The following is a 20,656-nucleotide window of genomic DNA, read 5'->3' on the forward strand; positions in this document are numbered from 1 at the left end:
TTGTTCTTTAGAGTTTCTTTCAGGTCGGTGAATTTATGCACCATCTATCCCTGCTATCCCATTCTTCGCACGAATGCCTCCTCGCTCACCTCTTCCGGTACCAGATGCGCGATTGCCTCGTGTTCCGAATCTTCCTCTGCAGCTGAAACACGCCATACATCAACGCCTCAGCAGTCGGCGGGCACCCCGGAACATAGATGTCGACTGGAAGGATCCTGTCGACGCCTCTGAGGACGCTGTAGCTGTAGTGATAGTATCCTCCGCCGTTGGCGCACGACCCCATGCTGATGACCCAACGGGGCTCGGGCATCTGATCATAGCAGAGTCGGACGGCCGTCGCCATCTTGTTGGTGACTGTGCCAGCGACGATCATGACGTCGGATTGTCGAGGGGAGGCTCGGAAGATGATGCCCAGGCGATCTTGGTCGTACCGTGGCATCGAGACGTGCATCATTTCGATGCCGCAGCAGGCGAGGCCAAAGGTCAATGGCCAGAAGGAGCCATTGCGAGCCCAGGCTGCGATCTTGTCGAGTGTTGTCCTGCGGAGGAGAGCTTGTTAGACAGGTATGGGATAAAGCAGCGGCATTGGATACGAACAAGGCATATTCCATGACATCTCTCGGCTTGACATCCGCGGTCAAGGCCGCCGGATGGGGGTGGGAGCTGTCCTTGTTGGAGGTCCTTCGCTTCTGGTCAATTGGGAGGCTAATCGAAGCTGTCTGCAGTTGTAGAGGTCGCCGGGAGCTGATCAAGGATGTCGTCGAGGCCAATGGCCGAAGGGCAGCTGTAGTTCATCGTGTAAGTCAGTGTAGAACACAGTCAGGTCTGGTCACTCACATCTTGCCACCTGTAATCGAACCATGATGGGCCAATTGCACTCCCAGAAGCTTCACAAGGCTAAAATAGAAGGAGAGAAGAACGCTCGAGCTCGGGGCCACAACATTCCACTTCCGGTTATATATCTTCGGGTTCCGTATCGGGTCCGCGGTCGCCGACCGGGAAATAACCACACGGACCCACTTTTGAGGTGAAGGCCTCGGAGAATTCACACATGCCACTTTTGCAACCTCTCTCCTTAATCTCCTTCCGCAAATCAGATGCCGTCCAATTGTCAAGTCTGTCAGCGGCCTGTGGCCGATTCCCACTCGGCCCGTCAGCACGCCTGTCCCTTCTGTGAGCGGACCTTTGGCAGAGTCGACGTCGCCCGCCGTCATGCCCGGACCTGTCCAGCCCGGGGGGACCGACCTCTGCCGCCCAGGGCCCGGCGCGGGAGGAAGCTTCGGGCCTGTGATAGCTGCTCCCGGCTAAAGGTGTCGTGCGACTCTGAACTGCCGTGCGCGCGGTGCTCCTCTCGCAGCATCGCTTGCAGATACAGCTCCCTCTGCCACGACCCATCGCATCGGCCCCAGACACAACCCAATAACGAGGTCGAACCCGTCCGAGATGACCGCTTTAGTCTCTCCTTTCTCCTTCGTTCTACCGACCCCACCAGGGACTCCATGTTCGACACCGTCGCTGCTGATCTTGAAAGGGACCTGGCATCATCCACGACATGGAAACGAGATCTACCCGCCACCAACACTCTCTCTGGGACGATTGACCCAACACTCCTCCTATTGGACTTTTCCAGCATACTTCTTTATGATACTCCAGGATCGAAAAGCACGTATGATGACGCTATGAAAACACCCCTCGACCTCAGCCCCAGTATTTCAGCCGATGTCTTTGCCGTCAGAGTGAGCTCCATCGCAACCAAACTGCATGCCCTGGCAGAATCGAAGCCACATCTGAAAGACGAGTTTGATCACTGTTGCATGACAGGCTTCTTCAGCCCTGACCATTTCCAAAACACACTGGATGCCTACATCCATCGGCGGCATTACTATGCCACCTTTATCCACTGGCCGACCTTTAGACCTGACAAGGTCATGCCTCACCTCTTCCTAGCTGTGGCGCTCGTCGGGACCTCATACTTGCAGTATCGTGTCGGTTCGACATTCACCCTCTCTGCGGCACTACTCGAGTTATCCGAGATGTACATCTTTGACGAGTTGCAAAAGATGGTGGATTCCAGTACCGACTTGACCACCTCGGGCGAAGGAGTCGAGATCTGTCAAGCCGCTGTTCTCATTGTATCTTTGCAGAGCACCCACCAAGGCGGAGCCCGGGAGAGGACCGCCACTTTGCGAAGTCCCGTAGTTGCGGCCATGATAAGAAGGGGTGGGCTAGTCGGCTTCAGCCATGACGTGCCGCCATCCAAAACCACTTGGTCTCAGTTCATTGAGCATGAAACCCGTATCAGGCTCGTGACGTGGGCTTTTATCAACGACTCCCTTCTCACATTGTTCTGCAGCCATCCTCCATCCATAACGGTTAAGGAGATGTGCGGGAGTCTCCCCTGTCGGAACGAACTCTGGGAGGCAGCATCTCAAAATGCGTTCGAAGAGCTACAGCGCGGCATGCAAACCAACCCCACCTCCCCTTCCTCCTTCAGCCATGCTGTCTCGGCCCTTCTCAGTGAAGAGTGGACAGATTCCATCGCCGCCTCCTTTCAACAGCTGGGTCCTCCCAACCTCCACCACATCATGCTAGGTAAGTACCCCAACTGACCTAGGCAGGATCGACACTGATACTATGGAGGACAGCCTTCCAGTCTTTAATTTTCAACCACCGCACATCCATGCTACCAGCTAGCTCATCCGACATCCTTCTCAGGGCGTTGAATCGGTGGACCCCAATCTGGGATGCAGCCATGCAACAAATCCCCGTTGATGATAGGAAGTGGCTGGGTGTTTCGAGATACTCTCCCGAAGTAGCTACCATATCTAAGAGGATCATAGAGGTGGGTGGGACTGAAGAGGGGAAAAGCTCACCCTATCTTCAGTGTGTTGGGACATATGACATGGTCGCTTTTCACCAGTTTATCCGTAAATACGGGTTGGAGGGCCCGACGGGCGCTGAGAAGCGGGATGTATGAGCATTGCCCAAACCAGGCACTTGAGGTGTCGACAAGGACTGTATTTCTCAGGGGACTATCCTGCAATATGACAATAGAGACGCAGCGTTATTGGAACTCTAACCAGCCCAAGCTGTCCATATCCTGGCTTAGCCACAGTCCAAGTGCAGAGTCAATCCCCATTGCGTCAAACTGTGACAGATCGAATGAATTCATTTGCTGGTTTTCTCCTCCGGCCGGCGCTTCTATTTGCGAAGAATTGGAGAAGCCTGTGTTCAGAGTCAGAGACTGGGTATCTGTTACTTGGTAAGATGACCAGCGTACCTTGACTGCGTGACAAGTCCATGCGACTTCTCAGCTCTTGAAGCGTCGATATGCCACGTCTTGCTGCTTGAATGTGTTCCTTGTAATACTCTAAGATTCCAAGACAGTGGCTCCAGGCGAGCTCGAACGAAGCCAGAGTTTCAGCGTCCACGGCAGGGCAGGTTCGAGCAGCAAGAAGAGTGATGGCCGAAGCAAACGTAACTAGAAAAGCTTTAGCAACGAACCAGGGCTTCAACGCAGTAAGGAGACTCACAATATACCGAGTGCCATGCGGAACTTCTATAGCTGGTGTCGAGGTTGTGATGAATGTTTTCAATCAGTTGAAAAGCCGTCGTGACGGAGAGGCTGCAAAGTCTCCTGACTAGACTCATATCCACGGTTTCTGTGGATCGAGTTGGGGACAGAAATTTTGATGGGAATTTTGTTGTCAAGAGTAGTAGAGGCCTCAGCAAGAGGACGCGGGTGTATAGATATCTACCCAATGGATTAGAAACCCGCGTCTTTATCCGGGAAGAAATAATCTTACCGGCAATTCAGGATCTGTTTTTGAATTGTAACGCTCACCTCCTGCTGCTCGGGTACTAACTCGGACCCAGTCTCAAGACGAAGATATTCAGGGATCGAATCAAAGAATTCTTCGATACGCCTGTTAAGCACCATGACGTCTGAGATGATTTGCTGAACGTTCAAGTCGCCCTCAGACATGGTGTCGACACTCTTTTGTGGATGTGGAGCGTAGAAGCTGAGAAGGATTTCATCCAAGATGAGAAATAATTTTGACGACCAGATAAGCAATCCCAGTCTTGAAGGCCTGTCCTGAGGCTGCTCTCCTTGACCATCAGCGGATAAGTATTCGTCATCAATTAGCGATGGAAGCGGGACGTGCCAGCTCGTCGATATCATGGCAGGTCTCCCAAAAGTCATGCTCAGAAGTCTAGCAGTGTTAGGCCACTGTTCTCTGGTTGTAGAAGGGCTAGTAAATCCAGTCTTACTTATCCAATACCAAACAGGTATGCCAGACCCTCCGCCTCATCTCTCGGCTCAACTGGCTCCGAGGCTGATTCGGTGACTCGACGTGTAATCCCAAGGATTGCGCTGCTCTGATTGCGAGACCGACGGCATTCCAGCAGCGGGTTGCTTGCTGAGTGGACTGTAGATAAACTCCTGTCAAGAGCAGCATCTGAACAGCTGAAAGGGACATGGAATCGAGGATCTCGAAACGATATATAGACCTAGATCGTTGATAAAACGTTTGGGCGAGCGATGCTCTGCTTGCAGCCGGTACAGACTCGCTGAACCGGCACCCGATGGCAAAAACGATGTTAAGCGTGGATGAGAAGATTACTTCGTCCATTTCTGACATTGCGTCGCTGCTTGTCTCGTTCTCCTCCGCCGACCAGAGGAGGTTGTATCTGCTCATAAAGCTCGTCTTGTGAAGTACCGGAAAGACAGGGTGCACAAATTCCCAAAAGCACCTAACAAAGTCGTCGGCAGTCTTTCGAGGCGGATACACGGCAGCAAAAGGGTCCTTCTCCCGAATAGCCTCTGGAACAGCTGCTGACGGTTGTTCATCAACCTGTTGTTCTGCCTCTGGAAGTGATCCTTGGCGATTTGCCTCGTTACAAAACTGTACGAATGCAATTGTAGATGACGGACCGTACATGCATTCGCTTTCGGTGGTCGTCGATACCGTGGCTAATCCATCGACATTGCTGGCGTAGCGAGATGTGTTTGGTGAGTACGGGACTTGTGTTCCTGGAGAAGCCTGCATTTCTCGAGATGCGACACTGGGGTCGCGAATAGAGTCATTTCGAGTGACTCGACGCTCAACTAAGAAGAATTAAATACTAGGAGCTCATTCGTAGCCGGAATACGGACCTGGCTGTGATGGTTGAGACTCCACATCCTGTCGCTGTTCAAGCCTCTGTAGCCGCTGCTCCAGGGCAGAGAGATAGCTGGGAACATGTTAGCGGGGTAGGAAAGGCAGTAAATCAGAAATACCTTGCAGAAGCAGGCGAATTCTCGTAGATACACTCGACCGCAACTCCTCGTCTGTGACAAGCCGAACAAGCCGGCCGACTCCCGTCACATCTCGTCTTGCGATCCTGACAGCTCTTGCAAGCCGTTTGTATCCTCCGACGTCTTCTTTGAACTCTTTTTGAGCCTCTTTGGCTTCTTGGAGGAGTGGTCGGCAATACCAGCGTTGGGGTTTCTGCTTCCATATTGAAGGGGGGATAGTTGGCGTTTTTTTGAAGAGCAGCGGGCGCGAACTTTTTAACACCGTCGGCAATCCGACTTTATGACTACCCCGGATCCGATGGATGACGCCCCCGCATTTTGGCTGCATTAGCTTGGTCCTCGGGTGAACGCCGAAGTCTGGGGCCGTGGAGCATCGGGGTAACCACTCCCGATTTCAGAAGTTATTAATCAAGACACTCTGATTTGGGCGTTTGCTTTCATGTTGAAAGGGAAACAGTTGACATGTTATGAAGAACAGCAGAGGCGAACTTGAGGCTGTTAGCAACCCAACTTTATGGCTACCCCTGATCCGAAGGATGGTGGCTGCCCCCACCTTCAACAAGAGGTCATGAAATCTTGAGATTTATATACCTAGATAACAATCGTGCATGGTGTGGCGGACAAGTCTGTTAGATTCAAGAAATGGCCTTGCAGGGTAATACGCAAGGTCTACATAAGAAATTAGGGAAACCATATCATCCTCCATGAGTAGTGCCCCTCCTTCTCGCCGCTTCTAGACTACATCCCATTCCCTTCTCCCTAGACGTCCCCTAATACCAGGAAATAGCGGCTGCTGGTCACTGTCAGTCGCTGGTTCGCTGCTCGGTCCGAGACTTTTCTTCACAGTGTCCTTGCCCTCAGCTTTGTCAATGCTCTCCCCTGCGGGAGGTTCTGACTCGGTCTTGGTATGCTTCTCATCTTTCGTCATGAACTCTCTGAGACGTAAAGGGATTGTCTCCCAGTGCTGAGCAACCAATGCCGTAATGATAGAAAACGTAAAGGATACGACAACTTCAGCGTGAATGGTTAATAATAGGTACCTCAGGCGGAGATGCAGCACAGGGTTCGTGGAAACTCACAAATTACAGCGAAGGCCCAGCCAGGAGCCTGCTGAAAAGAAGCAACGTCCAAGGCGAATAGAGAGGACAGAAAGGATAGCGGGAGCTGGACAACCTTGTTAGTATGCAATATTCTTTGATATGGGGTGCAACTCACAAAGAGAATGGTGACAACAGTGAAGACCATGAGAGTTTTTCCCTGTCTCTTTGCTTCCTCCCCCTGCTCTACAGCTTTCTGTCTCTGCACCGTCGCGAGGTCTGCCAGGTAATTGGAAAGCCTACTTTGCAGAAGCGAAAGGGTCGTGTTGAGCTATTCTCACAAAGATCAGGACGTGCTGCCGGGGAGCGGGGGAGAGACTTGCAGCAGACTGTATCCTTTCGGCGCTGTCATCCATCTCTTTGAGATCCTTCACAACGTATGCCGCTGCGAGATCTACGTCTAGAGACCCCCCGGTCAATCCTTCTTCAACCGTCTTTTGGTGCTGGGCGGCTGATTTGAGAATGTTGAGCTCATCACGGATGTCTTTTATGTCGCAATACATCTTTTCTGCTTCTATGATGGTGTCTCTGATATACGCATAGATTGAGGCCGGGAGTTTTTCATCGGATGAGATTTTGGGTGAACCTTTGGGTGAGCCTCTCAGCAAGGTTTTATCCGCTGAGGAGGAGGCCTTTTTCGTCGTTTTCTTCACTCCACTTGGAATCTGCTCCCGCAATCTTTCCATTTTCCCCCCGAACTCCTCGAACAGCCTTTTTTCTTCCCTTCCCTGTCGCTCGTTAGTTGCCAACTACTACACTCGCGGGGGGGCGGGGCATGACGAACAATCTTGTTGATGGCGTTGGAAAATATCTGCCGGATAGACCCTCGGGCTTGGGGCTCTGACTCCTCTGGTTTCGACTCCCGAGGCTTCTGCAACTCAAACTTTGAAAGTCTCTCATAAGAGCCGGTGCAGTAGTCAACGACAAATCTGCTCATAGCAGCTACCGGCTCTGGCTGGGATGCGCTCCCTCCAGCCTCTATCTCTTTGCCCAGCTGCTCAAGAATTCCTTCCACCAGCGGACCGTTGCTATCGTCGAACGAGCAAGGGGTAGCGGTTATGAGCCATTTTAGAGTTTCATTAATTTTAGCAGGTAGGGCAAGGAGAAACCAAAAAGGGATAGAACGTACTGTCTGCAATTGTCCAGGCCCATAGCTGGTTGACTCGGATCAATGTCCATTCGCCGGGTTCCTTCTTTCCATCTTTCTTGGCGCCTTTCTTTCCCTCTTTCGTGCGCTCGACAACAGCCTTGGTGCTCTCTCTACCTTTCATGGCCCTGGTGACAACCTGCGATTCGTTGCGACGATCTCTGTCATCCTTAGAGCTTTTATCAGTTGCAAACTGATAGTACCATTCGTCCAGGGTTGGTGATTCGTGAATGACGGAGCTCTTAGAGTCATCCAAGCGCTCATATTCCTTCTTCATTTCGGCAGACTTGTGCTGCTTTTGGCCCGGGCTGGGTCCGTGTTTGTAGTAGGTTGAGAAGCAAAAGTAGGGCATCTGTCATGATGGATTAGAATCGAAAAAAAAGACTGGTTCCTTAGGACTCACGTAAGTGGCAGATGCAACTCCAAAATCAGGTTGGTACTTCTTTCGTTGACTCTCCTCGGACTTTGTCTCATCTTTCGCCTTGCTAGACTCTTGTCCTCTATCCTCCCTCTTCTTGTCCTCCTCCTTCTTGTTCTCTTCTACCCTTACCTCTTTTTTGCCCTTGTCGCTTCTCTCCCCTTCTTCTTTCTTGGTGGTGTCATGTTTCCCGCCGGCCTCGTTCTCTTGACGCATTACGACAGTACGCGGCCTCATGCTCCTCGATGGAGATGTTCTATCCGGCACCTGAACCCAACTGTCTCGAAAAAATGATTTGAGTTTGTGATACTGGCGGGGCTCAAGTTTCTCATCATTCATGATCCTCAGCAAGATGTCCTGCAGCATTGGTCAGCAAATATTGTACCCTTTCATTTTCATCGTAGTGTGTCAATGACACCGCCATTGACGCAAGGCTTCTCACATTCATCCAAACCATCTATTCCAAAAATCAGCATCAGCTTACCAAAGCGCACACCAGTCGGCGGCCACTCACGTTTGTTGCCGGTAGATGAACCCACGTAAACCTGGGCCCTGTGTGGAGATATAGTATGGGGTCTGCAAGCTCCCCGAGGATCTTCCTCAGGGCCGAGCTGGTTTCTTCCATGATAATTCCTGGTCCACGGTCATAAATGACTTCTTTCAACGATCGATATCTTCGGAATGTCTCAGACTCCCCGTCACCCTTGTAGAACTGCACGATGGTAGCTTCCTGCCCCCCCCAGTATCCCCAACAGTGTAGCATTGGGCTGTGGCGGCCCGTCGATTCCGCCGTCTTTGTGTGTTTGTAATAGGGGAGGGGCTCGTAGGATATCCACAATGGCATGGCGGTAGTTGGTTTGATGATCTTTTGCTGCCCGTGTAGTCTGCATGGACATCTCGCGCTTATGCTCGGGCTTCTCTTGATCCTTGTTCTTGCCCTTGCGCGAAGATGCTTCAGCCTCATCATTGGAAATTTTGGGCGGTATCAATGCCGCCTCGGAGTCCTGAGGCTGGTCGTCTGTCTTCTCCAGCAACTCCGAGGCTGACTTCCAGGAAGATTCTAGCGCTTCCTTAATATCAGGCGTCGGAGGAGAGTTTGCAATGAGCAACCAGAGCACCTGAGAAAGGTTCTCATCTGTCATCCCCTCTTTCGGTGTCTTTACCAGCTCCAAGGTCGACTTCAATGCTTTCTCAATCTCAGTGGTCCCAGAAAAGGTGGCGATGAGCAGCGTGAGTACCTGGAAAAGCTGCCTATGCCCCGCTCCCTGTTTTACCTCGTTCACCAGAGCCAAACCCAACGTCAAGTCCAGCGCTTCTTTCAGCACTGCCTCAATATGAGACTTCAGAGGAGAGTTAGCGATGATCAGCAGCGAGAGTACCTCAGGGAACTTGCTCTGCTCTGCGTCCTCACCGGGCTTATGGACAGACTGCAAGGTCAACTCCAGCGCGGATTCCAATGCGGCCTGAAGCTCCGAGCTCCCACGAGATTGGGCAATGAGTGGTGAGAATACCTCGGGGAGCTGGCTGTATGCCGCCCACCCTATCACACTCCAGTTGTCAGATTCTTCAGGCTTGGCCATCTCTTTTCTCCTCAGCCTTTCCTCCATGAGCCATTTTGCGATTTCATGAGTTTCCGGATAGTTTGCAGCCCACTTGATTTCGTCATCCTCTCCGTCGCTTCTGCCAAACTCTGCAGTCCTCAGCTTGTCCGATTCGAGAAGTCTTTCCACCGCCGGTTTCGGGCTGTCTCCAGTGCAAGCCAAGTAGAGGGCGGTCTTTCCCTGGTCGTTTTTGATCGATATGTGGCCCGGCTCCATCTTGTCGAGAATATGTTGCAGTCTAGTCGGATCGCCACGGGCTGCAGCAAGATGCAACGCCGTCTCATTCTGGTTGGTTTTGGCGTCTGGCTTCGCCCCGCGCTCCAAAAGGAGCTTGACCACGGCAGCATGCTGACCAGTGCAAAATTGCGCCATCCATCGCTCATCAGAACTGAGGTCATCAGGTCCTCGTTCACCTTCATGCTTGCTGTAATCCTCAGGTCCGGCACCACTAGCGAGATGCAACGCTGTCTTGCCGTCCTTGTCTTTTACATCCACTTTAGCTTCGGCCTTCAGAAGCTGCTTGACAATGTCCTCGTTTCCCTTCTTACTTGCCAAATGCAAGGGTGTCCGTTCGTCATCTTTGCCCATGCCGACATTGGCCTGACGCTGTAGAAGAACCTCAACGACCTTGCTGTGGCCCTTGTTGCTAGCCTCGTGCAAAGCAGTCCACTTATCCTTATCCTGAGCGTTGACGTCTGTCTGGTTGTCCCTAAGGAGAGCTTCGACTACTCCGCTATGGCCCCAATAACTAGCAAGTATTAGTGGCGTGGATTTGGTCCTTCTTGACCGAACGTTGCAGTCTGCGCCCTCATTGATCAGCAGACTCGCACCAGCCGAGAACCCATTGATGCTGGCCGCCATGAGAGGCGTGTGTCCTGATTCGCTAGGTGTCTCCAGTTGAAAATATCCTCCCAGACCGAGCAGCCTTTTCGCAATTTCTTGACGTTTCTCTTTTATTGCTGTCATCAATGGCGTCCAGCCGTCGTTGTCCTTGGTGCCAAGCTTGGCGCCTTGTTCCAGCAGTGCAAAAACAGCATCACGGTGGCCGTAGTAGATAGCCACATGCAGTGCGGTCCAGCCTTCCAGCGACTCAGTGGCGTCGATGTTTGTCCTGTCTTTTGCAAGAAGTGCTCGAATCACTTCTGTGTGGCCGTGCTGACTTGCCGCGTGCAGAGGAGACCAACCTTCTTCATTGGTGATTTTGGTATTGGCGCCCCTGTCGATGAGTAGTTTAACAACGTCGAGATACCCTGGCCAACAAGCTTCATGAAGAGGAGTGGCATCCTTGTGCTTGCTGGCATTGATATCTGCTTTGTTGTCTAGAAGCAGTTTTGCCAAATCAGTGTGCCCCTCTGAACAGGCTTTGTGTAGGGGCTGTCGCTTCTCGTTGTCCTGTTCTGAGATGTTCGCCCCAGCATTGATGAGTTTGGTAGCTGCCTCAACAAGCCCCTTCGCAGCTGCAAGATGTAAAGCCGTTCCACCATCGGCGTCTTTACCATTGACTTAAGCCCTGCCATTCAACAAGCGGCTGAGCTTGTCAAGATCATCCGTTTTCTTGGGCTCTATATCATCCTTGGCCATTCTCAAAAGCAGTTCGTGCAAGGGTGTCCCGAGGGTTGGCTTGTCCTGAGCTTCTTTGGCATGAGTTGTTTCTTCTGCCATGGTGTTCAGGTCGGACCAAATGTCAAGGGGGGGTTTTGATAGACAGTGATAGGCGACGGCAAAGAGATTTGGTTGTCCTGACTAGGTATGTCAAGTCTACAGACGAAGAAACAACTTTCGCGAGACTGCGACCCAGAACCGCCTTATTAGATAGCTACCCGACCCCAGTCATCAATGAAAGCGGGTAAGATATGCAATTTTTCGACCCAAGAGCTGGCTCGGTTGAGAAACGCGTGCTTGTACAAACAATTGGACATAACCTCGATGCCGGCTTCGGTTATCAAGACTTGCTGTTCCGACTTGACCCTCTTCGTTCAGCTCCTTGGCGATATAGCTGTAAGCTCAAATGACCATCCTTGGCTTGATAACGCCATAATACGCAGCTTGGGTAGAGGTGATAGAGACAATGATACTCTGCGGCCGGTCTTGGCCCATGCGCTGAAATATGGTACCTATTGGCAGAGTGCTCCTTGGGAACATCCCACGCGCTCTCAAAAGGATCACGGAAAGTTAATCCGAGTTTTATGATCCCAATGTTACGAGTTATCTGCTCGTGTGCGATCGTATATAGCTTCCCTGCTCCTCAGGAGGAGGATGTGTCGAGTGAAAGGTTGCAGTTCGCTGACTCTAACACCACGGGTTTATCCTTAGACCGGTATTAAGGATCCACATAAAGCAGTAAGCTCCGCCTTATTCGATGATTAACTTGTGCAGAACTAACCAGAGCTCGTTCTTGGGAAGGCCAGGATGGATTGGCCCCGTCAGTCTTCAGACAGCGACTTCAGTGGCACGCAATAACGCTATGATGCACTTGATCGTTCTAATGATTTGGTCGTCCGGGTCAGGTATTTATGGCCAATATAAATACAATTTGCACGGGCGTTAACATGCATGAGGCATACTGCAAGGGAGTCGTATTGTGTTGGCATCTGAACTCCAGGGCCAACCTCCAAGGAATCAATCGGCTGGTTAGAACCAGCCAGAAAGAAAGGTGCCTTCATGTAGCACATGCTAAAACTGAAGCTTAAGGCTTCCAGCGGAATGCAGGATGCTTCCAGTCCAAGTCTTCAATCTCCTCCTGAGTCAAGCCGCTGAGCTCCTCCTCAATATTCCAGCTCTCCCTCTTCTTATTATCCCTCATCATCCACCAAAGAGTCGCCGTGCTAAGAACAAGAATAGTACCAGACGTAGCCAGGTTCAGGCCGTTTCCGATGTGGAAATCAGGTGCATCCCATGGGAGGAATGACCAGCTGGAAACCAAACCACCCACATTACCCAACATGACGTTCATACCAATGGCTGCGCTGCGGGCTGTATCGCTGACCACGTTTGCCGAAACTTGAGCGTTGCTAAGGGCTCCATGCGAGAAGACGGATGAAGCGATGAGGAAGGTTGCGCCGTAGCGGACCATCTGGTCCTTTGATCCCAGAAACATGGCATAGCCGACCATGCACATCGGAGCAGTAATGATGAAGAAGATTTGTCGCTTATCCATCCTCCAGCTCAAGTAGGGGAAGAAAAGCGTGAAGAATGCACCGACAGCATACGGAGGAACGGTATAAAGTTGCTGTTGAATCGTCGTCTTGTCCTCGTAGATTGTCTTGATAATCGTTGGCAAAAAGAAAGAAAGGCCCTGAACCGTAATATTGGTGAACAGAAAGATGATGGAAGTGCTGAGCGTGACGGGAGACCAAAGTCCACGATGAAGCTTGGTCTTGTCTATCTTGTCGAGAACTGCTGTGCTTCCAACGCGTTCAGACTTGACTCTGGCAATCGCAAGGTCCTTTTCTTCCTGTGTCAGCCAACGAGCCGTGGCTGGGCGATCAGTAAGGGTTAGGAAACCGATCACAGCGAGACCGATCGTGATGATTCCTTCAATGGCGAAAATCATTCTCCATCGATGAAGACCGGCAAAATGGTCGAGACTGAGGATCGCCGAAGCCAAAAGACCGCCAAAAGCTCCAGCAAGCGGTGCCATGACGATATACAGCGAAAGACGGAAAACAAGCTCAGCACGACGATACCATCGAGAAAGATAGTAAGCGATACCGGGCATCATTCCTGCTTCGAAAATACCCAACAGGAAGCGCACAACAGCGGCCTGGGACATGTTGTTGACAAATGCCGTGCCCAGAGATGCGATGCCGAAGAGCAGCGTGATGATGGGGAGGAACCAACCGGGGCCGAGCCACTTGCAGAGAATGTTGGAGGGAATCTCGAAGACGATGTACGAGATGTAAAAGGTGGTGATGAGGATGTTGTAGTCGTATCCTGTCATTCCAAGGTCCTTCTCGAAGCCGGCAATCTTTGCATTGCCTAGAAGATGTCAGGCCGACGTCTTTTTCATGGCTTGATTTTACTCACCAATATTGGCTCGATCGATGAAGCAAAAGAGATAAAGAATCGCAACCGTAGGGACGATGTGGAGGTCGATCTTGAGGCGTAGACGACGCTCAGCGGCGGGGTCATATTCGACTAGAGGCTGGCCATATCTGCGACGCGTCAGAGATGAAGACGTGAGAATGAGAAGAATGCGTACTTGTCGGTAGCAACCTGGCCCTTCTCAGCAGCATGTTGCAAAGCCGAGTCATTGTGTGCCTCAATGGTATCGCGATGCTCCGTAGACGGCTTCATGGTGAGTGAAGTTCAAGAGCGGTGGGTGAGTATGAATCGAGCAAGAGCCCTGATGATCACGACTCGTTGCAAGGAAGACCACGACAGATATAAACCCTTTCTCCTCCAAGACCTTGCTCCTCGGAACATCCATGTCGGCATCCACCCACGGCATCCCTTTATGCTTCAAACCCCGGATTTCCCGGGGGTCCGAGTAAGGATCTGGGGAAGCGGGGAAAGGCAAGGACTGGCTTTGGCTAGACTCCCCCGTGGGGTTGCACCCAGACCGCAAAGAACCAAGGTTTGGTGCGGAGCTATTGGTTCACAAGCAGCCGAGCTGGCCAACAATCTCTCCCCGAGATCCTTCGCGCCGTATGAGCCCTGGACCCAAAAGATAAGCTTATCCAATTGCATGGCCTGCATTGCAAAGTAGTCCCCTTTTGGTGTGGCCCTTGTCTGAGACCTGGTTGCCGAAGGGGGTCGGGTACGGGGTGAGGAGTCTGGTCGTTGAGCCAACGTTTGGATCGCGTCAAAGGCGTTCAAGCTACCAGTGGACTCCAATTTCCGTGGTAGAGGCTTAACAGACTATGCCTCAATCGCCCTCAATAATGCACAAGTATGGTAAGACATGATCAAGCATAATTGCGTGAATAAGGCGTTGCCACTGGAAGCCGTGTGGAGTCATGAATGAGGGGTTTCAACAGCGCAGATTCCAGCCCAGCCTGCTTTTCCTTGTACCACCAATAGCTTCCAATACCCTCCCATCTTGATGCAACCATGGAGCCACAGCGATCTACAGAGGCCAAGCTTGATGATGGGGTGCATCGATTTTTGGACGAGTACTTCAAGTTGTCCGATATCCGGGAACGTACCACGGAATACGTCAACATGTTCACCGAGGATGCGGCCTTTATCCTAGATTCGCAGCCGTGCAAGGGTACAGCAGGTGAGCATGTTCTTGAAGCAAGATCAACGAGCAAATAGCTAACCAGGGAAGAAATCACTGCTGCAATGGAAGCCCTGTGGGCGACTATTTCGTGGCGTAAGCACACGATACGCGACGCATCCCCATACGGTAACAGCCCCGACCAGGTCGAGATCCACGGGTCCGTAGATCTAGGCCTACTGGGCGGACAAACCAAGACTCTTGCCTTTTCTTCGAGAGGACATTTGACTCCGGTCGAGTCTGAGTGGGGATACAAGTGGGATTCTTATCAAGTCTTTATTGTGAGTTTGACAAATGATGGACATATCGAGTTGACTAACGTTTGTAGGACCTGGCTGCTCTGGCTTAGCGAACTGGTAACTGCTGAGAGAGACAGTCGATCTCTCATCACACATAAGAGAAAGCCAAGACATATTGTGCAATGCTCGCCACCTAGTTCCACCGTCAATGACGACGCTCCTCCAAGATTCGAGACATACCCTCCAACTTCCCCTCAACTCTCGGACCCCGAGACGAGTCCGGCTTGTGTCTCGGTTATCTCCAACTTTTTAAGCATGATGTGACTGCATGTTGGGGGTTTGCTGTGAAACCGCATTGGCTGGCAGACTTGCCGAAAACATGCCCGCGCCAGGGGTCAGCTCCGAGGAACAAGACTCCGAGGAAGCAAGTAATAGTGCCAAGACTAGCATGGGCCAGAACACCACGTATCAAGACGATGCGAGTTCTCTGCCATGTGAATTCAGCTGGTATTGAGTCCAGGCCTTGGTAGAATGTTTGTTATTGAGACGCCATTGCTCAAGCCTCACGCCTGGACGCAGACGCAGAGCCATCCCATGTAGACATGTATCGGTTGAGGACACAAATTAGTCTCCTCAGAGTTCATCCGTTCGTAGAATTGTCCGCCGGTAGTATGGCATGCACCCTGCTGAACTGTCATAGACTGTAAGCAATTGACAGATTGCTAGGCATTTCCCCTGTGGTTGTGTCAAGTTATCTCCGTACACTAGACCGGAGGGATCGGGGTGGCTCTTATAGTCGCGGACAACAGTTCGCGGTAAGCCAGTCGTACGATCAATTAATCTGGAGCTCGCCGATCCGCTCATAATCTATCCAGGCGCTTTACTCGAATGCATCGGGACTCGGCATGCCATGATGCGGCAGTGAGACCCGGGGTTGGTAGCGTCGGGGAGATGAACGGACTTAACACTAACCTCCTTCGGGAATTCCGATAACTCGCCCTGCGACAACAACACCTCTTCCCCGTAACTCTCGGTTATGACGGCATTCCCGGGGACTAACAGGATGGAGGATCTCCATTTCATAGGGCCAAGAACAATTCCGGATGAACATCACCTTAACCGATGGCATTCCCCGCGCTCCACAGGGCCACCCAGTTGGGTTTATAATTAGACATCAGTCCTTGGCTTGAGCTAAGTCCATGCAAGACAACCTCCAACAAAACTCACATCCGCAATGGCTCCAACAAAAGACTTCAACATCGCAGTGGTCGGCGGCGGCATCGCCGGCCTAACCCTTGCCATTGCTCTGCACCATCGCGGCATTCCAGTGAAACTATACGAAAGGGCATCACGGTTCGAAGAGATTGGTGCCGGTGTATCATTCACACCAAATGCAGTCCGGGCTATGGAGTTCTGCCACCCGGGCGTACACGAGGCTTTCGAGAAGGTGTGCACCCGCAACAGCTGGCCATCGAAGCAGAAAGTCTGGTTCGACTTTGTCGACGGTACCAAGGACGAGGGCGCTGGATTTACCATCAACAGCAGCTTGGGGCAGAACGGCGTTCACAGAGCTCATTACCTCGACGAGTTGGCCAAGCTATTCCCAGAAGACCAAGCTGTGTTTGGCAAATGCCTAGACAGCATCACTGAGAGCGATGGAAAGGTCACAATGTCTTTTGCCGACGGAACTACCGCCTCTGCTGATGCCGTCATTGGCTGTGATGGGATCAAGTCTCGTGTACGACAATTAGTCGTTGGCCTCGATCACCCTTCAGCACACCCAACATACTCTTACAAGTACGCTTACCGAGGCATGGTCCCTATGGAAAAGGCGGTTGAAGCCGTCGGAGAGGAAAAGGCACGCAATGCCACAATGCACGTAAGTTTTGCAAGCCCTCTCATCCGCCAGTTCAAAGACTAACCTCTTCAGTTGGGCAAAGGTGGCCATGTTCTCACATTTCCTGTCGACAATGGCCGAAAGCTCAACATCGTAGCCTTTCACACATCTCCAACAGACTGGGAAGACTACAGCAGAACGACCAGTATTGCAAGCCGCCAAGATGCTCTGAAGGACTTCGCTGGATACGGGTCAGCTGTGACTGGGCTGCTGAGCCTGACCGAGGAACAGCTTAAAGTTGTAAGTGCTTTTATAACACTTGTCTTGTGCATAGACTTACCAGTTAACAGTGGGCCATCTTTGACCTCGGAGACCATCCGGCCCCGACCTTCCACAAAGGTCGAGTGTGCATCGCTGGAGACGCCGCCCACGCAACATCACCCCATCACGGCGCCGGAGCAGGATTCTGCATCGAAGACAGCGCATTCCTGGCCGAACTACTCTCCAGCGTCGACAGCTCCCGAGATCTTCCCTCCGTGTTCGAAACATTCGACGAGTGTCGCAGGGAACGGTCCCAGTGGCTTGTGCAGAGCAGCAGATGGATCGGAGACTGCTATGAGTGGCTGGCAGATGGCATTGGTAGCGACATGGCCAAGATCGAGAGTGAGATTAACGAGAGAAATGGTATTATTGCGAATTTTGACCTTGAAGGGGAGGTTGCACAAGCCAAAGTGGATCTTCAAAAGAGGTTGGATCATTGTTACAAGCTATGAGTGCTGTGCATCAGAGCAAGGGGTCCTATAAAGTTTACATAGTGAGGCAAATTGTATATTTACACAACTGAGTTCAAACTATTCATTTTGTTCCAATAGGGCATTGTCGATGCTCCGAGCCTTCACTACTGAAAATACTACTGACAATTAACGGTCAGGTGCAATTTGATTGTCAAGTCTAACAGTGACACAACTAAACGAGCAACTATTCTCACTCGGCGAGAACAAAGATGATCCAATCGAAGATCCAGTCGAAGAATTCATCCGGGAGCCCCCAAGCATCGATAATTCTCTATTTTGCACCCCAATGGAGACTTCTGATAGGTGACTATGCTCAGCCGCGGCTGACGAGAGGCAGTCATCATGCGGGTTCGGCCTATCAACGGCAACCTCATACCCACGTACACGTAGCCATGCATCTCTGCATGCATGTTACGACCAATGAAACTACATATGCCATCTTCATAAGCGATAGGGCAGTTGGTCACTCACACCTAGTTTGAGTTGCGTGCTTTTCCTCTTGAATTTCTGTCCTTTCCCCAAACAATCCTGATTACCATCACCCTTGCACCGGCACTCAGCTCTCACACTCTCCATCAAACATCTTACTCCCATGCCTTTCTTCATTCACCATGGAGACAGCAGCTCCCCTTCTCTACAGACGTCTCGACCCGAGCACCTCCGAGATTCGGCTCTTGGAGGTTCCCTCAGATGGCTCCGAGGACTGGGGACTCATAACAGTCTCGCTTGACGACAACCCGAAATACTTTGCGCTCTCGTACGTCTGGGGCGAGAAGAAAGATCTCGAGAAGATTATCCTCCAGGGTCAAGACGTAGAGGTCACTCCAAACCTGGCCTCTGCCTTGTCTCGCATCCGGAGTGGGAACCTTGGAAGAACTTCCACTCCCATTAAATATCTATGGGTAGATGCCATCTGCATCAACCAGGAAGACAACGAGGAGCGTTCGAAACAAGTCCAGTTCATGCACCACATATTCATATGCGCTGAAGCTGTCTACGCATGGGTTGGCCAGAAAGATTACTCGCTGGCGTTTCAAACCATCAAGACACTCGCTGACGAGGCGGCTCGGCATTATCCGAGTGGCACCATCCCTGACGACCGTGATGAACTGGACATATTCGGTATCTTCGACATGCCCCCATTCAAGCTCGAGTGGCTTCAACAATACCCCAGTCTTTGTGATGAGACATCGGACGCCGAGTTTCCCTTCAAAAATGATGCATGGAACTCCGTCATGGATCTTTTTCTGGACCAATACTGGAAGCGAGTATGGATCTACCAAGAAGTCGTGCTTGCTCGTCAACTCCGTCTGTTCAGCTTAGGTGGCATGACTCTAAGTCGGCAAGACCTTTTTATGTTTGCACAAAGTTATACAGAACTTGAGCTCGAGTCCAAAGTTGATAAGGGTGAGGTACAAAGGCCGGAATTTCTTTGCCAAACCGTCTGGGATGGTCTTATTCGGTTTCCGCCCCATCATGGGATCGACGCAATCCGTAATGCCAGGTGCATCACAACAAACAATGATGCCGTGAAAGCAACCAGAGGATCTTGGGCAAAATGCCTTATTCAACCCAGTTGGAAGGAATCAATCGCTGCGACACGGCTTGTCGCCACAGATCCAAGGGACTACATTTATGGGCTTCTGGCAATCTCTAAAATCCCTATGAAGCCAGACTACACCAAAAGCGTCACTGAAGTGTATACCGAGTTCGTCGAGTGCTGGATAGAGGCTTCCTTGGAAGCTAGGGGTAAGCCAACCATGCTACTCGAACAGTCGCCGATCCTACCCCTTGGCTTCTTGTCGCTCGCGGGTGTTGGGTATTTTGGATCCTCTGACGACTTTCCAAGCTGGGCTCCGAATTTCCCCCAGAATGCTCTACAGAACTCAACAAGGATCTTGCACCTTCCGGCTTTCCGGAGTCTATTTCAAGAGGATCCAAGCAGGTATCCGCATCTAGACAGAAACACTGGAAGCCTTGTCGTTTGGGGAACTGAGATCGAGCCAGTTCTCCATGTATCCAATTTCTCCAGACTTGCTTATTTCGACGATGAAACACCTCAAAGACTAGTCTTTGACATTGGACACTCTTTTCGCCGCTACACATCCCGGCATCCGCGCTCCATCTCCGGCACCACATCCTGGCAAGATATTGCTCGCCTACTCTTCAAGAAGGTTTCAAAAACTGTGACAAGAGCTATGGTGTGTTCACTTCTTGTTCTAGCTGGCGCATCAAGTATGTACGTGAGAATGAATCACCCCGACGGTTTGGGCGGCTGGGACTCCCCAGACTCTTCCCTTTTTCCTACCGATTGGGAGACTCAGCTTTACCAGCGGGCCTTCCCAGACGAAGATCTAAAGAAGCTAGGGTTCAGTGATAATCCATTCGCAGATAAAGAATCCCAGAAGGACGAACTTTTTCAACATGTAATACCCCTGTGTGAGAGGATGGTGGATCGTTCAATTTTTGAGACCAAGAGGGGATACCTTGGACGAGGACCCCTAGATGTACGGGAAGGCGACCGACTCTGCGTGCTCAAGGACTATGACCAACCTGTGTTACTCCGCAAACTGGGGGATCACTATATCTTTGTGGGAACCGTGTTTGTTGTTGATCTGAATCCGGGCGAATGGATACAGGATAACCCATCCGGTCTGGAGTGGCTTAAGTTGCGATAGGGGCAATCTGTGTCTACAAATAGGGGGCTGAGCGGGGAGTGTAGGTAGTCATAATAGTCAGTCGAATGGACCATTTTAGTTATGTGCTTGTCCTTTTTCTCGCCCCATCTGCCAGCCCAGCATCATCCTCCACCGAAAAGAGATTGCCTTGCCTACTCTTCGAAACCGCTATCACGTAGACATTCGAGCTTGTGCGGGACCCAGATAGTCAGGTGGCTCAGGATAATGCATATGAGAGCTACCTTTAGCTCCTTAGTGCTCGAAAGGCTGTGACAGCTGGCACCTAGGACCAGTAGTATACTAATTTCCTAGTTCTTACCTATTC

At 51.4% G+C, this 20,656-nt stretch overlaps 8 protein-coding genes across 8 annotated transcripts; 4 read left to right on the forward strand and 4 right to left on the reverse strand.

Moving 5' to 3' along the window:
* Positions 1-85: 85 nt before the first annotated feature.
* MRS44_001806 (uncharacterized protein) lies at positions 86-862 on the reverse strand (the record flags this gene model as incomplete). Its single annotated transcript, XM_046274801.2, has 3 exons — positions 86-539; positions 598-784; positions 838-862. The coding sequence occupies 3 exons, from the start codon at positions 860-862 to the stop codon at positions 86-88; spliced, it is 666 nt and encodes a 221-aa protein (XP_046137914.1).
* A 637-nt stretch (positions 863-1,499) lies between these two features.
* MRS44_001807 (uncharacterized protein) lies at positions 1,500-2,977 on the forward strand (the record flags this gene model as incomplete). Its single annotated transcript, XM_046278173.2, has 2 exons — positions 1,500-2,592; positions 2,646-2,977. The coding sequence occupies 2 exons, from the start codon at positions 1,500-1,502 to the stop codon at positions 2,975-2,977; spliced, it is 1,425 nt and encodes a 474-aa protein (XP_046137913.2).
* Positions 2,978-3,064: 87 nt separating this feature from the next.
* Positions 3,065-8,177, reverse strand: MRS44_001808 (uncharacterized protein; the record flags this gene model as incomplete). Its single annotated transcript, XM_065623829.1, has 12 exons — positions 3,065-3,225; positions 3,281-3,481; positions 3,534-3,559; positions 3,807-4,214; positions 4,273-5,110; positions 6,077-6,310; positions 6,379-6,463; positions 6,515-6,598; positions 6,678-7,124; positions 7,181-7,404; positions 7,526-7,895; positions 7,947-8,177. The coding sequence occupies 12 exons, from the start codon at positions 8,175-8,177 to the stop codon at positions 3,065-3,067; spliced, it is 3,309 nt and encodes a 1,102-aa protein (XP_065480245.1).
* Positions 8,178-8,659: 482 nt separating this feature from the next.
* MRS44_001809 (uncharacterized protein) lies at positions 8,660-11,224 on the reverse strand (the record flags this gene model as incomplete). Its single annotated transcript, XM_065623830.1, has 2 exons — positions 8,660-10,778; positions 11,085-11,224. 2 exons carry the CDS (start codon positions 11,222-11,224, stop codon positions 8,660-8,662), a joined length of 2,259 nt encoding a protein of 752 aa, XP_065480246.1.
* Positions 11,225-12,248: 1,024 nt separating this feature from the next.
* On the reverse strand, positions 12,249-13,858 carry MRS44_001810 (uncharacterized protein; the record flags this gene model as incomplete). The annotated part of the gene is made up of 3 exons (XM_046272512.2): positions 12,249-13,540; positions 13,589-13,716; positions 13,764-13,858. 3 exons carry the CDS (start codon positions 13,856-13,858, stop codon positions 12,249-12,251), a joined length of 1,515 nt encoding a protein of 504 aa, XP_046137910.1.
* A 756-nt stretch (positions 13,859-14,614) lies between these two features.
* Positions 14,615-15,132, forward strand: MRS44_001811 (uncharacterized protein; the record flags this gene model as incomplete). Its single annotated transcript, XM_065623831.1, has 3 exons — positions 14,615-14,783; positions 14,856-15,064; positions 15,112-15,132. 3 exons carry the CDS (start codon positions 14,615-14,617, stop codon positions 15,130-15,132), a joined length of 399 nt encoding a protein of 132 aa, XP_065480247.1.
* A 1,124-nt stretch (positions 15,133-16,256) lies between these two features.
* On the forward strand, positions 16,257-17,632 carry MRS44_001812 (uncharacterized protein; the record flags this gene model as incomplete). The annotated part of the gene is made up of 3 exons (XM_046279869.2): positions 16,257-16,901; positions 16,953-17,159; positions 17,210-17,632. 3 exons carry the CDS (start codon positions 16,257-16,259, stop codon positions 17,630-17,632), a joined length of 1,275 nt encoding a protein of 424 aa, XP_046137908.1.
* Positions 17,633-18,264: 632 nt separating this feature from the next.
* MRS44_001813 (uncharacterized protein) lies at positions 18,265-20,331 on the forward strand (the record flags this gene model as incomplete). Its single annotated transcript, XM_046284879.2, has 1 exon — positions 18,265-20,331. The coding sequence occupies one exon, from the start codon at positions 18,265-18,267 to the stop codon at positions 20,329-20,331; it is 2,067 nt and encodes a 688-aa protein (XP_046137907.1).
* Positions 20,332-20,656: the final 325 nt, after the last annotated feature.

This window comes from Fusarium solani (genome assembly GCF_023522795.1).
Source record: "Fusarium solani strain SB1 chromosome Unknown bctg00000000, whole genome shotgun sequence".
Classification (NCBI taxonomy): Eukaryota; Fungi; Ascomycota; class Sordariomycetes; order Hypocreales; family Nectriaceae; genus Fusarium; species Fusarium solani.